The sequence below is a fragment of the Oncorhynchus clarkii genome, chromosome 5 (assembly GCF_045791955.1).
Source record: "Oncorhynchus clarkii lewisi isolate Uvic-CL-2024 chromosome 5, UVic_Ocla_1.0, whole genome shotgun sequence".
Classification (NCBI taxonomy): domain Eukaryota; kingdom Metazoa; phylum Chordata; class Actinopteri; order Salmoniformes; family Salmonidae; genus Oncorhynchus; species Oncorhynchus clarkii.
In genome coordinates, this window is record NC_092151.1 from 90,512,190 (window position 1) to 90,527,410 (window position 15,221).

The 15,221-nt window shown below is 41.6% G+C and overlaps 1 protein-coding gene across 1 annotated transcript; it reads right to left on the reverse strand.

The window, feature by feature from the left end:
• Nucleotides 1-799: 799 nt before the first annotated feature.
• On the reverse strand, nt 800-8,473 carry LOC139409550 (COMM domain containing 2). Its single transcript, XM_071154861.1, has 5 exons — nt 8,189-8,473; nt 7,152-7,229; nt 6,926-7,008; nt 6,571-6,744; nt 800-2,932 (listed from the first exon to the last, which is right to left on the reverse strand). The coding sequence occupies exons 1-5, from the start codon at nt 8,253-8,255 to the stop codon at nt 2,732-2,734; spliced, it is 603 nt and encodes a 200-aa protein (XP_071010962.1). The 5' UTR covers nt 8,256-8,473; the 3' UTR covers nt 800-2,731.
• Nucleotides 8,474-15,221: the final 6,748 nt, after the last annotated feature.

Consider the following 15,221-nt stretch of genomic DNA (forward strand, 5'->3'; position numbering starts at 1 on the left):
TGAACAAGGTAGTTAACCCACTGTTCTTAGGCCGTCATTGTAAATAAGAATTTGTTCTTAACGGTCTTCCCTAGTTAAATATAAATGCTTTCTTATATCTCCTAGATGTAGGACAGACACTTCAAAACCTTTATTCCTTATTTTTTTTACCACATTTCTGAATGTCTTATTCGATGCATTTCTATGGGTAATATAGGCCAAATTAAATTTTTCCCCTACATTGCAAGGGAGGGTAAGCTGATCCGAGATCAGTGCCTAGAGGCAAATTCTATCTGATATGGTCTGGAGCCAAGACAGTTACAGTAACTTTCCAGCCACCATATTGGCCCGGTTCTATTTCTCCCCTAGCTAGAATTCCATTCAGTATGAACTTCATAGGAGGGATAGGTACTGTAATTAGGAATAGGACCGGGCAACCCCCGCAAAGGTTCATTTCCAGCTACTATATTCTCCAGCCTACTGTGTCTTAAGACTGCCATAGGAGTTGAATTAGGTCTCAGTCAAATCTCTGCTTTCGTTTTGCTGTTAGTGGTGGTTTACCGATAACATACATCAAAATAAAAACAGGAGCAAAGTTGAGTTGATTGGCCTAAGTAGCTGTTTTGTTTAGTAGTTTGCTGATGGAGGTATTTATGTGTAATCATTCCCTATTTGAGAAGTAATACTATTATAAACCAATGAACAGGCATGTGTTCACAAAAAATGTACTCACAAAAACCTGACTTCATCAGTCTTTAAAAAAATGAAATGAGGGCAATATCCAAATACTGTTCTCTGTTGCTCAAGAAAGAGTCGCAGGTAAACATTTTAACTTCTTTGCTTTATAAAATTCAAAGTAACATTCAGCCACTCAAAAATCATCAGAAATCCTAGAAGAATACATTAGTCAGACATGCAGAAGTAAAACAAAAAAATGAACGCTTGATGTATAACAGCAACACATTCTGAATCCTCTACATTATACAGTGCAGTGTTCTCTCACCGTCCTCCATGACCCTTCTCTATGCCCGCCCCCTCCTTGGTTACTGTTGCAACATCGGAAAACATTTTCCAGTGCTGTCCAATTCCCCATTCAACCACTGACGACATCCCCTCACAATGATCTCAAACTGTGTTTTCTAATACATAATGAAAATAAACATTTGCTAATCAGGAAACTCTTGGGTATGTTGTAGTGGGACTGTCATTACAATTGTTTCCTGAGAACCTGATCAAATTATGCTAGGTGGTGCAGCTAGCCACTGAAAGGCTTTGAATTTACTGTCAGCATGCAGTCAAAACTATAACCCCCTTTGGAGCCAACTAGCGCTTTCAAATCATATCCTGGTGTCGATACCAGATAGGAGTTGTATTCATAACATTGTTAACTTAGCTAACATACATTGAGAAAACAAGTTATATTTAGTGGCTAGCTAGCTAGCGTTAGCTACATTTTGGTGACCAATGAGACAGAGCTTGCTACCCAGCTGAACTAGCAAACAATGTTATTAGTATAATTTCAGATTTGAAAAATACTCAATCAACAGGCTCTGTATTTCAGGAATCACAGTATCAAGTACTCCTGCTGCACTGTTCAGTTATTTAGCCATTTAGGCAAAATGTTGTTTTTAAAGAAAACTGTTTTTTTTTTCCAGTCCTCACTGGATTTCATGTGATTTAAACAGGAGCTTGTCCGAGTCGGACATGACGACAGTTGCTATCCATTTGAGTGATGCGATTGGTTGTCCAACATTCTGGGGCAGGGCTTAGCAAAGGGTCAATTGGTCCGTGAAAAGAATCAAGGCTATCCCCCCCCAAAAAATGTTAGCACAAAAAACGTGATATAAAATACAATTAACACTTTTACATGTGAAGGTGAACAAATTCAATGATCAAAGAAATAGAATGCAAAAGCACTGCGTGATTACAACTGAGGGCTTTTGCCAAGTGCTGTGTTTCCACAAGGTTAGAAAATATCCATCAGTAACCTCAACATACCACATTAGAAATGCCCAAAATAACCTCCCACCTAATTCTGATCTGGTTATTGTGATTGCCATTAGCTAAGTGAATTAGAATTGCAATGCCTTTACATGTCTACATCTCAACACCTTAGTGTGGCCTCATCTCCCTCCCTGATCGGAATAAAACTGCACAGGTGATAGCATACCCCAGGTGGCTTCTTTTTATTTCACTTTTCCTGATCAGCTCTCCCAGGGCCTGTGTCCACAAAGCGTCTCAGAGTAGGTGAGAGCTGATCTAGGATCTGTCCATATAAATCTGATTCATTATGATCTAAAAGGCTAAACTGATCCTAGATAAGCCCTCCTACTCCAAGACACTCTGTGGCTATGGGTCTTGATCCAAACAGAAAGTAAAAGGAGACATAAGCACTTCAGGCAACAAAGTTTTATCCTATGTGATAGTGGCCCATCTCCTATCCCTGCTATTCCTGATGCAGGGTAAGCTGTAGCGCCCTCTGCTGGCAGAGCTCAATTCAAAGTTGAGAAATAATTTCATGTCAGGGGGGACCCTATTTGCTCTTACATAGGGTTCCGGGGTCAAGGAATAGAACCCTGTTTGGTGTTGCACAGGAATCCTTGTCCAAAGGATTTGATGTTGCACAGGAATCCGTGTCCAAAGGATTTGATGTTGCACAGGAATCCGTGTTCAAAGGATTTGATGTTGCACGCGTCCAGATCAGTGATGTCCCAGTTCAATAACGGACAATAGTTGTGTCAGTCGGAGGTCCCTATTTGATGTTGCGTAGGATCCTGCGGCAATGGGTGGTCTTGAGCTCAGCTAGGGCTTTCTCCAGCTCCTGGATGAGGTGCATCAGGGTGGCAGGGTCAGTCTGTAGTACCTTAGCGCTCTTATCACCTCCACTCCCCTCCAGGTGCAGCTTCATAGTCACTGTAGGCTTAACCTGGTGCCGGAGGGCACGACTAGCCAGCTAGAGGAGAAAGATGGGAGAGGGACTTTTTTTTTTTACAAACTGAATTGATGTACCATCAAAGAGAGACAAACACAGAAAGACTGCACTCACACACAGGTCTAACTAGCCCCTCTCCCCCCAAAAAATTGCAGCATTTATTCAATAAACTCTTTTTCCATGACGTTATCAGGCAGGAATATCGACGTAACTTGTAATGACGTTAGAAGCAACATTTGGTTTTCATCAAAAACGTATTGCGAGCTAGGAGGTGACCTAATAAAGAAATTTGAATATGTCACAAGAATACATCCCTTAGCCGTGGTATATTGGCCATATATCACTAACCCCCAAGGTGCCTTATTGCAATTAAAAACTGGTTACCAACGTAATTAGAACAGTAAAAAAAACATGTCATACACATGGTATATAGTCTTGGTATATAGTCTTATTGAACACAGCTTTCAGCCAATCAGCATTCCGGGCTCGAGCCCAGTTTATAATTGTAAATAAATCCCTTTTGCACATGTGCATAACTACAGATAAATCCAACAGGAGATTGGAGTGAGTTGGACAGAGGAACCTCGAAACCTTTTGCACAAGAAACACTTGAACGAACTTCAAAAAAAAAACAAATGTTAAAACTATTTTCTGGCAATTGTGCCGGATGTTAAGACAAAAAATAATTAATTAAAGAAATGTATAAAATGGCCTTTCTACGAGAATGACTTGTCGTTTCAATAGGGATAGGCTACACACTAAAATCTAGGTTTATGATAGTAATTCACCTTTGCCATGGTTTGCTAAACGAGATGCAGGCTGACTATAGCCCCTGATAGGACTACATCTAATTTCAGATCGCCTACAGTAGCCTAGGCAAGACGTAGGCTGAACGATTTAGCAGCTTGCTTAGTTCAAATTGACAGAATCATTTATCAAATCAAAATTGGATTGCATACACATATTTAGCAGATGTTATTGGGGGTGTAGTGAAATGCTTGTGTTCTCTAGCTCCAACAGTACAGTAGTATCTAACAATTCACAACAATACACAAATCTGAAAGTAAAAGAATGGAATTAAGAAATATAAATATTAGGAACGAGCAAAGAGTGTGCAAAGCTGTCATCAAGGCAAAGGGTGGCTACTTTAAAGACTCTAAAATATATTTTGATTCGTTTAACACTTTTTTGGTTACTACATGATTCCATGTGTTATTTCATAGTTTTGATGTCTTCACTATTATTCTACAATGTAGAAAAATAGTAAAAATAAAGAAAAACCCTGGAATGAGTAGGTGTGTCAACTTTTGACTGGTACTATATATATATATACTATATACTGGTACTATATATATATATATATATATATATGGCAGCAGCCTCTAAGGTGCAGGGTTGAGTAACCGGGTGGTAGCCGGTTAATGATGGCTATTTAACAGTCCGATGGCCTTGAGATAGAGAAGCTGTTTTTCAGTCTCAGTCCCAGCTTTGATGCACCTGTACTGACCTCGCCTTTTAGATGGTGAACAGGCCGTGGCTCGAGGGTTGACATCCTTGATGATCTTTTTGGCCTTCCTGTGACATCGGGTGCTGTAGGTGTCCAGGAGGGCCGGTAGTGTGCCCCCCCCCGGTGATGCGTTGGGATGACCATACCACCCTCTGGAGAACCGTGCGGTTGCGGGCGGTGCAGTTGCCGTACCAGGCGGTGGTACAGCCCGACAGGATGCTCTCAATTGTGCATCTGTAAAAGTTTGAGGGGCCAAGGCAAATTTCACCACACTGTCTGTGTGGATGGACCATTTCAGATTGTCAGTGATGTGTACGCCGGGAAACTTAAAAAACTTTCCACCTTCTCCACTGCAGTCCCATCAATGTGGATGGGGGGGGGGGGGTGATCCCTCTGCTGTTTCCTAAAGTCCACAATCATCTCCTTTGTTTTGTTGACATTGATTGAGATGCTATTTTCCTGGCACCACACTCCCAGAGCCTTCACCTCCTCCCTGAAGGCGGTCTCGTCATTGTTGGTAAACAAGCCTACTACTGTTGTGTCGTCTGGAAACTAGATGATTGAGTTGGAGGAGTGTCTGGCCACGCAGTCATGGGTGAACAGGGAGTACAAGAGAGGGCTGAGCACACATCCTTGTGAGGCCCCATTGTTGAGGATCAGCGAAGTGGGGGTGTTGTTTCCTACCTTCACCACCTGGGGGCGGCCCATCAGGAAGTCCAGGACCAGTTGCACAGGGCAGGGTTCAGACTCAGGGCCTCAAGCTTAATGATGAGCTTGGAGGCTACTATGGTGAAGGCGGAGCTATAGTCAATGAACAACATTCTTAAATAGGTATTCCTCTTGTCCAGATGGGATAGGGAAATGTGCTGATGATTGCCCTATGGGGCGATAAGCAAATTGGAGTGGGTCTAGGGCGTCAGGTAAGGTGGAGGTGATATGATCTTTGACTAGTCTCAAAGCACTTCATGATGACAGAAGTGAGTGCTACGGGGCGATAGTCATTTAGTTCAGTTACCGTTGCTTTCTCGGGTACAGGAACAATGGTAGCCATCTTGAAGCATGTAGGCTCAGCAGACTAAGATAAGGGTTGATTGAATATGTCTGTAAACACTCCAGCCAGCTGGTCTGCGCATGCTCTGAGGACGCGGCTAGGGATGTCGTCTGGGCCGGCAGCCTTGCGAGGTTTAACACGTTTAACTGTCTTACTCACGTCGGCCACAGAGAAGGAGCCCACAGTTCTTAGCGGGCCGCGTCGGTGCCACTGTGTTATCCTCAAAGCGGGCGAAGAAGGTGTTTAGCTTGTCCGGAAGCAAGATGTCGGTGTCCGCGATGTGGCTGGTTTTCCTTTTGTAGTCCGTGATTGTCTGTAGACCCTGCCATATACATTTAAGGGTGTTAACCCTCGCAAGGTACCAGCCCAGACGGCATCCCCAGCCGCGTCCTCAGAGCATGCGCAGACCAGCTGGCTGGTATGTTTATGGACATATTCAATCTCTCCCTATTCCAGTATGCTGTCCCCACTTGCTTCAAGACTACACTGTTTGCATTCAACCATATTCCCAGTCACCTTGCCATGGTTAAATGCGGTGGTTCACGTTTTCAGTTTTGCGTGAATACTGCCATTTATTCACGGTTTCTGGTTTGGGTAGGTTTTAATAGTCCCAGTGGGAACAACATCCCCTATACAATTCCTGATGAACTCCGTCACCGTTTAAGCCTCAATGTTATTCACAAAGGCTCCCCGTAACATGAATAGCGAGGCGAATTTGAGTTACGTGTTTCCCAATAGCCTGCTGAAATAGGCTGCTGAGGATGGGGTCATACTCACTGAATTAAATATTAATAACATGGATATGAACTGAATATGCTTGTCAACAACAGACATTGTATTTTTCCCCCCGGCAGCCTAATCGGACTGACTGTTACCGTCATTCTAATGCATTTTAACAAATGATCAGCAATTGTGATTGACCGGCACAACTTAGAAATAGGCCAAAAACCCACAACCAATACATTTTCACCCGCGACATCGTTGTCAAAGTATCCCAATTTGTCAGGGAAACCGCAGACTTAGCAACCCTGCACGCACAAAAAAGCAGACACACCAACAGAGAGACGTGCAGACAGAGAAAACAAACGGACAACAGAGTACCTGCACGTCCAGCCTCCACTCCAGGTTGTGGTAGTGTGGCAGTGAGGGGGTGAGTTCACCCAGGATGTGTCGGATCTCCTTCCTGTTTTCCAGGTAGAGCTGCTGCAGCAGGTGGTTCAGCTCTTCGGTGAAGCCCAGCACCAGCACTGAGTCCTGAAAGTCCACCTCAGAGATCTGCAACACATACACAAGGCAGAGAACAGGCTTAACATGGCAGTTCATTCTGAACTCTTCCGAGAGCTGCCTCAATGTAAGTGTGCTAGTTAGAGACTAGCACACTCCTCTGTCTAACTTCTCACCCCTCAGTGTGTTAGGTGTAGGAAGGGTATAGGGCAGGCTCTAGGTACCCACTCACCATGAGTTTGGAGCTCTCGGTGAGCAGGTACATGAGTCCCTCCACACCATGCTGTACGGTCTCTGCGTCAACACTCAGCTTCCCTGAAGGACACAGTGAGGAGGGGAAACTAGTTAGCTACAAGTCTACCATGTAAAACATGTTGAACAAAGAAATGGAATGACAGCTTTACACAGAGAAAATGTTTTGTAGGAAGAATCATGCAAGCTTGGAAACTGATACTTACTGGCAGCCCCCTCATAGATCTTAGGGTTTGTTCCCTTTCGCAGGAACTCAACCGCTATTCGTCCAAATTCACCAACCACTGATAAGGAAAAACAAGAAATATTACCCCTCAAACTTGTGGCAATGATCCTGTGACTCCGGTCCAGATAACCATTAGCCTACCACTAGGCTGGACAGCAGCTAGTAGGGCCATAAAGCCCACTGGCGGCTGCCCTGGCTAGCCCAATAACGGAATAAAAGAGCCTAACGTTACTCAGTTGTTACCCTATTCATAGACGTTAATTATGTTAGCGCCCATTGATAGCGTCTATTGACTAAAGTATCTTATCGGACCAGCTTGCTCTAAATATTAATACGCATCGCTTGTGGTACTGTTTTGGAAACCTAAGGAACGTATATTCCATATCAGCGATAAATAATTTTCAAAAATGAAAAGGTTAAAATTACTACACAACTTTTATAGGATTTGGGCTCCCACGGACATATTACAGACCGAGTGGACGACCGGTGCGAATCTACGTCTCCGAACACCGGTGTCCGTGTATAAACGTAAGACCGACGCCACAAACTTTTTTTTAAATATGATATGAAAGTAAAGGGAACTATGTTTCTATAACCGTACCGCAATTGAGTATCGATTCACGTTTAGATTGTGTATTTTGGCTGCCACAGCCAATTCGCCTTTAAAAACAGAACATGTAAGGACATAGCACCTATCCCGCCTAGGGTTATATATGAGCACTCCCTTGATCTCTGATAGTCTAGTGGCATTTGACATATTGTTATACCCATTAGTCATTTCAGATCCACTCAAGGGGTATCGGTAGCTAGGTTGTTTCTGGACAGTAACGTTATAGGCAGACGGAAGTAGCGAACGTTAGCTAGAATAACATCTTGATAACAGACAGGACATGAATCTATGTTGCACTGTTTTCGCTGGTTTAATAACTTTAAAACACAATGAATCTAGCGTTGATTTAGTTAGTGTAATGACAGCTGGTAACATTAGCTAGCTGTCATGCTAACAGTCATATTTACCCGCAGAGTCCACCTCTGGCAGAAACCCCAGGTGCTCCTTATGTTCGTCAGATAACACCAACAGCATTATTATAAGTTATAGTCTAACTCTTATTGTGCAAAGTCGACAAAATGTACCTACTACAGAATGAAATGTTGACTTTTATCAGTTAGCTAACTAGGCTGATCAAAATCACATGACCACCAGGATCAAAATTCTACAGCCCATACAATTCGAAAGAAACAAAGTTGCAGCAGAAAAAAGGTTCCGGATTCCTGCCGCACTGGCCTGCTTATATTTGTCCTGTTACACGTGTTTAATGTAAATGTATTTCTTGCATATCCCAACTCCCCCTAAGACACCCACAGGGGTGTCACGGCCAGGGCCACCATTGACACGTTAAATGCCTTGCTCAAGGGCACAGCAACAGATTTACATTTTTTTCCACCTCTTAAACTCTGGCATTTAGACCGGCAACCATTCGGTTACTGGCCCAACACTCTAACCTCGAGGCAGGACATTGTAATGACATGGGTGTTGAAATGAAGTTGTTGAAATGATCACTATTCTGTCTGGTATTCATCACAATAGGCCACACTATCACCAGGCACTTGAGGGGCTTCACATTTTTGAGTTTTTAAACAGTGATAACAACCTTGGCATTCCAACCTTGTGATGTCTGGAGGCTGAAGAAAACATCGCTTTCAAGTAGGCTACGTGTCATACTTGAGTAAAAGCAAAGATACCTTAATAGAAAAGCACTCAAGTAAAAGTGAAAGTCACCCAGTAAAATACTACTTGAGTAAAAGTCTAAAAGTATTTGGTTTTAAATATACTTAAGTATCAAAAGTACATGTAATTGCTATAATATACTTAAGTATTTTAAGTAAAAGTATAAATCATTTCAAATTCCTTATATTAAGTAAACCAGACAGCATCATTTTATTGTTTTTATTTTATTTATTATGGGGAGCCAGGGGCACACTCCAACACTCAGACATAATTTACAAACAAAGCATTTGTGTTTAGGGAATCTGCCAGATCAGAGGCAGTAGGGATGACCAGGGATGTTCTCTGTTTAGTGAATCTGCCAGATCAGAGGCAATAGGGATGACCATGGATGTTCTCTTGATAAGTGTGTGAATTATTGTTGTCACACTTTTTCTCCATCCCTAGTGTAACCGATGTGAAATGGCTAGCCAGTTAGCGGTGGTGAGCGCTAATAGCGTTTCGATCGGTTACGACACTCGCTCTGAGACCTTGAAGTAGTTGTTCCCCTTGTTCTGCAAGGGCCGCGGCTTTTGAGGAGCGATGAGTAACGATGCTTCGCGGGTGTCAGCTGTCTATGTGTGCAGAGGGGTTCGAGCCCAGGTAGGGGCGAGGGGACGGACTAAATAATACTGTTACACTAGCAAACACAGCGGGTTAATCAAATTGCATTCTAAACTGAAGGTCATGATTAGGTGATAGCTGGGACTGGGTCAAAACTGTGACACCAATCAGGCCCTCGAGGACTGGAATTTCCCACCCCTTTAAGCGTTCTAAATGTAACAAGTACTTTTGGGTTTCAGGAATAATGTATGGAGTAAAAAGTACATTATTGTCTGTAATGAAGTAAAAGTTGTCAAAAATATAAATAAAGTAAAGTACAGATACCTAAAAAAAAAAATACTTAAGTAAAAAAGGAAGGCCCACTTAAGTACTTTACACCACTGCGTACATGTCTACACTCCACTTCTACATGTTTTGTCTATAACTTTCTATTAGTTGTACTGTACCACACTCTTGCAGTGCATAGCATTTATAGATATTTTTAAAGAACCACTGGAATTAACAATTCCTCCATTGTGCAGTCAACAGCACCGAGGAACTGTAATAAACATAATTCTGAACAGATGGGTGAATGACTATGAATGAACATTTACCAGATACATTTTTTTAAACTTTGTCTCCCTTTACTCGGTTTAATAATTTTTTTATGAGTACAAGCTTTTGTCAGTAATGTGTCATCAGTAAAGGACATGAACCTGAACGTAGCTAGACAATTTAGCAACTCTAGCCCAGACTTTAGAGTTGCTTTGCAGCTTCTGGTTTTATTTAAAAAAATAAAAGTCTAGAGCTTGTTTTAGAACTGCATTCAATAATGGCGTGATACCAGTAGATGACGTAGTATAGGCTTGGGCCTTTAGCAAATGACTTGTGTGAGAATGATAAAGACACAGTAGAGCCTTGTCTAGAATAACCGCCTGAGCTGCAAAATAAAAATTAAATATTGTTTAGGCTAGGCCTATTTCGCCAGCTAAATATGCCATGCTGTTGTGTGTTATTTAATAGCCATATAATTGCATAATTTGTTTTTACAGTCACGTGGGGCTATTGTGGTGATCATGTAACCTAATGAATCACACTTTCTCCAGTATTTGGGAGCACAGACTGTAGGCCGTATGTGGTGCAAGGGCAACAATCTCTCCCTCAACGTGATCAAGACAAAGGAGATGATTGTGTACTACAGGAAAAGGAGGACCGAGCACACCCCCATTCTCATCGACGCGGGCTGTAGTGGAGCAGGTTGAGAGCTTCAAGTTCCTTGGTGTCCACATCACCAACAAACTAACATGGTCCAAGCACACCAAGACGGTTGTGAAGAGGGCACGACAAAACCTATTCCCCATCAGAAGACTGAAAAGATTTGGCATGGGTCCTCAGTGGTTGCATCACTGCCTGGTATGGCAACTGCTCGGCCTCCGACCGCAAGGCACTACAGAGGGGCCAAGCTTCCTGCCATCCTCAGTACCTCTATACTAGGCAGTGTCAGAGGAAGGCCCATAAAAATGGTCAAAGACTCCAGCCACCCTAGTCATAAACTGTTCTCTCTGATATATTTAGCGGCCTGTGAGCTAGGGTTTCTTTTTAAAGGGAGCTTCATAAATAAAAAACAGTTATAAAACACAAATAAAGGTACACAATTATTCCACAAGACACCAGCACCCAAAATTATAGCCTAAATTGCAATGCCTATGTTGAAGGCCTATTTTTTTTTTATGTGGATAGGCCTAAATTAAACATTTAATTATTAAAGTGATAGGCTAAAGAACTTTGGATAATTTATATAATTTTGAATTACACGCATGGATTTCAATAAACGTATGGATGAGACTGTTCAATTGTCTTTGATTTAGTTCCTATTGCAACTCAAGACAAAAGACTGAATGGACGACAAAGTGACTGAACTGAACTGAACGAAGGATGAATTAGATGTTCAGAAATGTTGGAATGACGAGCTACACGCATGCTCTGCACTTTACTTGGCTACTAGGCAAAGAGGCCTACATTAAGGGTATAATGACTATGGCTGCATGCCTCCAGAAGGGTATCTTCTGAGGCTGAGGTGTGTTTTACCGATGGCGCATGGTTGCTGTGGTGCTGCATGGAGATCACAAGCTCTTCAACTGGGCAGCAGTATCGCAATGGAGGGAATAGCCTATAGGGAGACTACCTAAGACCACAGCAACAGAGTTATTGTAACGTTTGGGGGAAAGCTTATGCCAGACTGTTTAACCTCTCCCTTGTTCATTTCAAAGTCTGTATGTTCATGAGCCGATTCATATAAATCATGTCACATTATTTTACATTCATATTAACCCCTCCTACAAAATATTATTTGGCAAGACTTTAAAGTGATTAAATAAATATCAAAATATTCTAAATATATATATTTTAAGTGGCCAAGACTCCAGTGGTCATACATAATTCATAGATTCACCAAACATAATAATCAATGTTTCATTATTCCTGGTAGCCTAGTGATTAGCGTGTTGGGCCAGTAACTGAAAGGTTGCTGAATCAAATCCCAGAGGTGACAAGGTAAAAATCCACCCCCTCATCCCCTTTTTTATTTTATTAAGAACATATCGATACAGAGAGTACATGAGGAACAGATTATATACAATGGACAATCGATCTAGGAGGCGGGGCTGGGGGCGGGGCTAGGGGGTACAATATCACATTACACAAAGACCTTATGGGAATACATACACTTATTATTCTAACAGCTTTTTTGTTAGTAGAGTATTTAATTGTCTTAAAATATAGTTCCATTTTTTCTTTTTGTAGGGTAAGAAAATGTGTTTTTTTGTTTGTAAATTTACATTTGTGAATATGACATTTTGCCAAAAGCATAATGAAATGAATTACATACAAATGTTTCAGCTTATTCCTATCGTAGGTAATGAATCCAAGCAGTTCATCTCTCCACAATAGTGTAAGACCTTCATAAAAGTGTTCAATTATAAATCTACTGATGTCTTGCCACAGTTTTCTTACATGAATACAATGCCAAAAAAGATGCAACACTGTTTCTGGGTGGTCATTACAAAAGGAGCAATTTGAGTTGACGTTTTCCTTAAACTTCTTCATATAGTGGTTGGCAGGATAATTTTTATGAATAATTTTGAAGGCAACTTCCTTAATTTTGTTAACAAGTAGGTATGTGTGTGGCAACATCCAAACTTTTTTCCAACAGATATTATCAATAAATCCATTCCAATAAGGCATGACATAAGGTATAGATAGATACAACATCCTGCTGAAACAAGGATCGTATCGCTCTGTTGTTGAATGGACCAAAAGAGAAACACATCTTTCCTACTGATGAGTCAACAGGGTCAATAGAAGGTAGGCTCTGAGGGTCAGGTCTTGAACACGTTCCTGAATAACAGAGCAACACCTGAGGGAATGGCGTCTAAAACAATTACAAAATCTTTAGGTGTTACAGGACCTTGTAAAGTGATCAGAATTCTTTATAACTGAGTAAAAGACCCTCTGCATTTACCAGTTGGCTCACCAATAGGATATTATTTCGGGACCAATATTCTAAAAACAAAGAAGTATTTTTATACAATATATCCCGATTATTCCATATATAATATCTGTGTCGAGAAAAATTGTGTTTATAAATTAAGGACCATGACAAGAAAACCTGCCGATGAAAAACAGAAAGTTTCACTGGAACTTTGTCAATATTATAATTGCAAAACAACATGAAGTTAAGGCCACCAAAAGTAGAGAAGACGTGATGAGGAATAAAATTCCAGATTGAAGTGGGTCTTCTTAGGAATTGTTTTATCCAATTTATCTTAAAAGTATTATTTAAGGTATTAAAGTCCATAAAATTCAGTCCACCATTTTCATCAGTGTTCATCACAACAGTTTTCCTAATGTAATAGGTACAGTTTCTCCACAGAAAGTTGAAAAGCACCTGGTCTATCTCCTTGCTTATTTTACTGTCAAGATATAAAGATAGAGCAGCGTATGTTAGTCTAGAGATACCTTTAGCCTTGGTTATTAGGACTCTACCTTTTAAAGATAAGTCCCTCTGTAGCCATTGATTTAGCTTCTTCTGGGGTTTTTAAATAAGAGGGTTAAAATTTAGTAAGTTTCTAGACTTCTGATCCTTTGTAATGGTTATGCCTAAATCTGGAAGTTCTTATTTTACTGGAATACCATCATATGAAGGTGTCACACAATCTTTGACAGCCATGAGTTCACATTTATTAATGTTAAGATATAGACCAGACGTTTTGGAAAAGGATTGTATCACATTGATCGATATGGGAATCCCCTTTTCCTTCCACTCCTCTTCTCCCGGATGTCACAGTCAACTCCACACAGGATGCAGCTGTGGAACAGCAGTAGCACAGTCTGTAAAACCCAGAGGCGCAACGTCACAAGACTTCCGGGAACGCTTGCGAAGCAGACTTGGCAGACCAGGCTGGGGTTTGAGAAGGCAATGAGAGAAGTGTAAAAAAAATTATTTCTTCGTAAATATAAAAATATGTTTACCTATAAGGCACACCCTAGTTTCTAGCCAGTGTCTTAATTAAGCAGCTTAACATGTTATCACTCCAACCACGTGAAAGTGACAAACTGACACGCGGATTTTTTTTGTTGTCAAAAACAACTTTACGTCGGAGTGACTTTGATTTGACCGCGTGCGCATGTGTAGTTCGGCGCGATGTAAAATTGCGTGACTAAGACCTCTGCAAAAACATCAAAATTAATTACAGATTTCTTGATTTATCTTAGATTCATTAAGACTATTTTGCTACGGCGGCTCAAGAGGGACAAACATGATATCTACACTGAACAAAAATATAAATGCACATGCACCAATTTCAAAGATGTTACTGTGTTACATTTCATATAAGGAAGTCAGTCAATTGAAATAAATTAGGCCCGAATCTAAGGGTTTCACGTGACTGGGAATACAGATATGCATCTTTTGGTCACCTTTAAAAAAAATACCTTAAAAAAAGTATGGGGCATGGATCAGAAAAACAGTCAGGATCTAGTGTGACCATCATTTGCCTCATGCAGCGCTACACATCTCCTTCACATAGAGTTGATCAGGCTGTTGATTGTGGCCTGTGGAATGTTGTCCCATTCCTCTTCAATGGCTGTGAGAAGTTGCTGGATATTGGCAGGAACTAGAACACGCTGTTGTATACGTCGATCCAGAGCATCCCAAACATGCTCAATGGGTGACATGTCTGGTGAGTATGCAGGCCATGGAAGAACTGGGACATTTTCAGCTTCCAGGAATTGTGTACAGATCCTTGTGACATGGGGCCGTGCATTATCATGCTGAAACATGAGGTGATGGCAGCAGATGAATGGCACAACAATCGGCCTCAGGATCTCATCACGGAATCTCTCTGCATTCAAATTGCCATTGATAAAATGAAATTGTGTTCGTTGTCCGTTGCTTATGCCTGACCATACCATAACCCCACCATGGGGCACTCTGGTCACAACGTTGACATCAGCAAACCACTCGCCCACTTGACGCCATACACGCTGTCTGCCATCTACCCGGTACAGTTGAAAACAGGAATCATCCATGAAAAGGACACTTCTCCAGTGTGCCAGTGGCCATTGAAGGTGAGCATTTGCCCGCTGAAGTCGGTTACGATGCTGAACTGCAGTCAGGTCAAGACCCTGGTGAGGACGAGGAGCACCCAGATGAGCTTCCCTGAGACGGTTTCTGACAGTTGG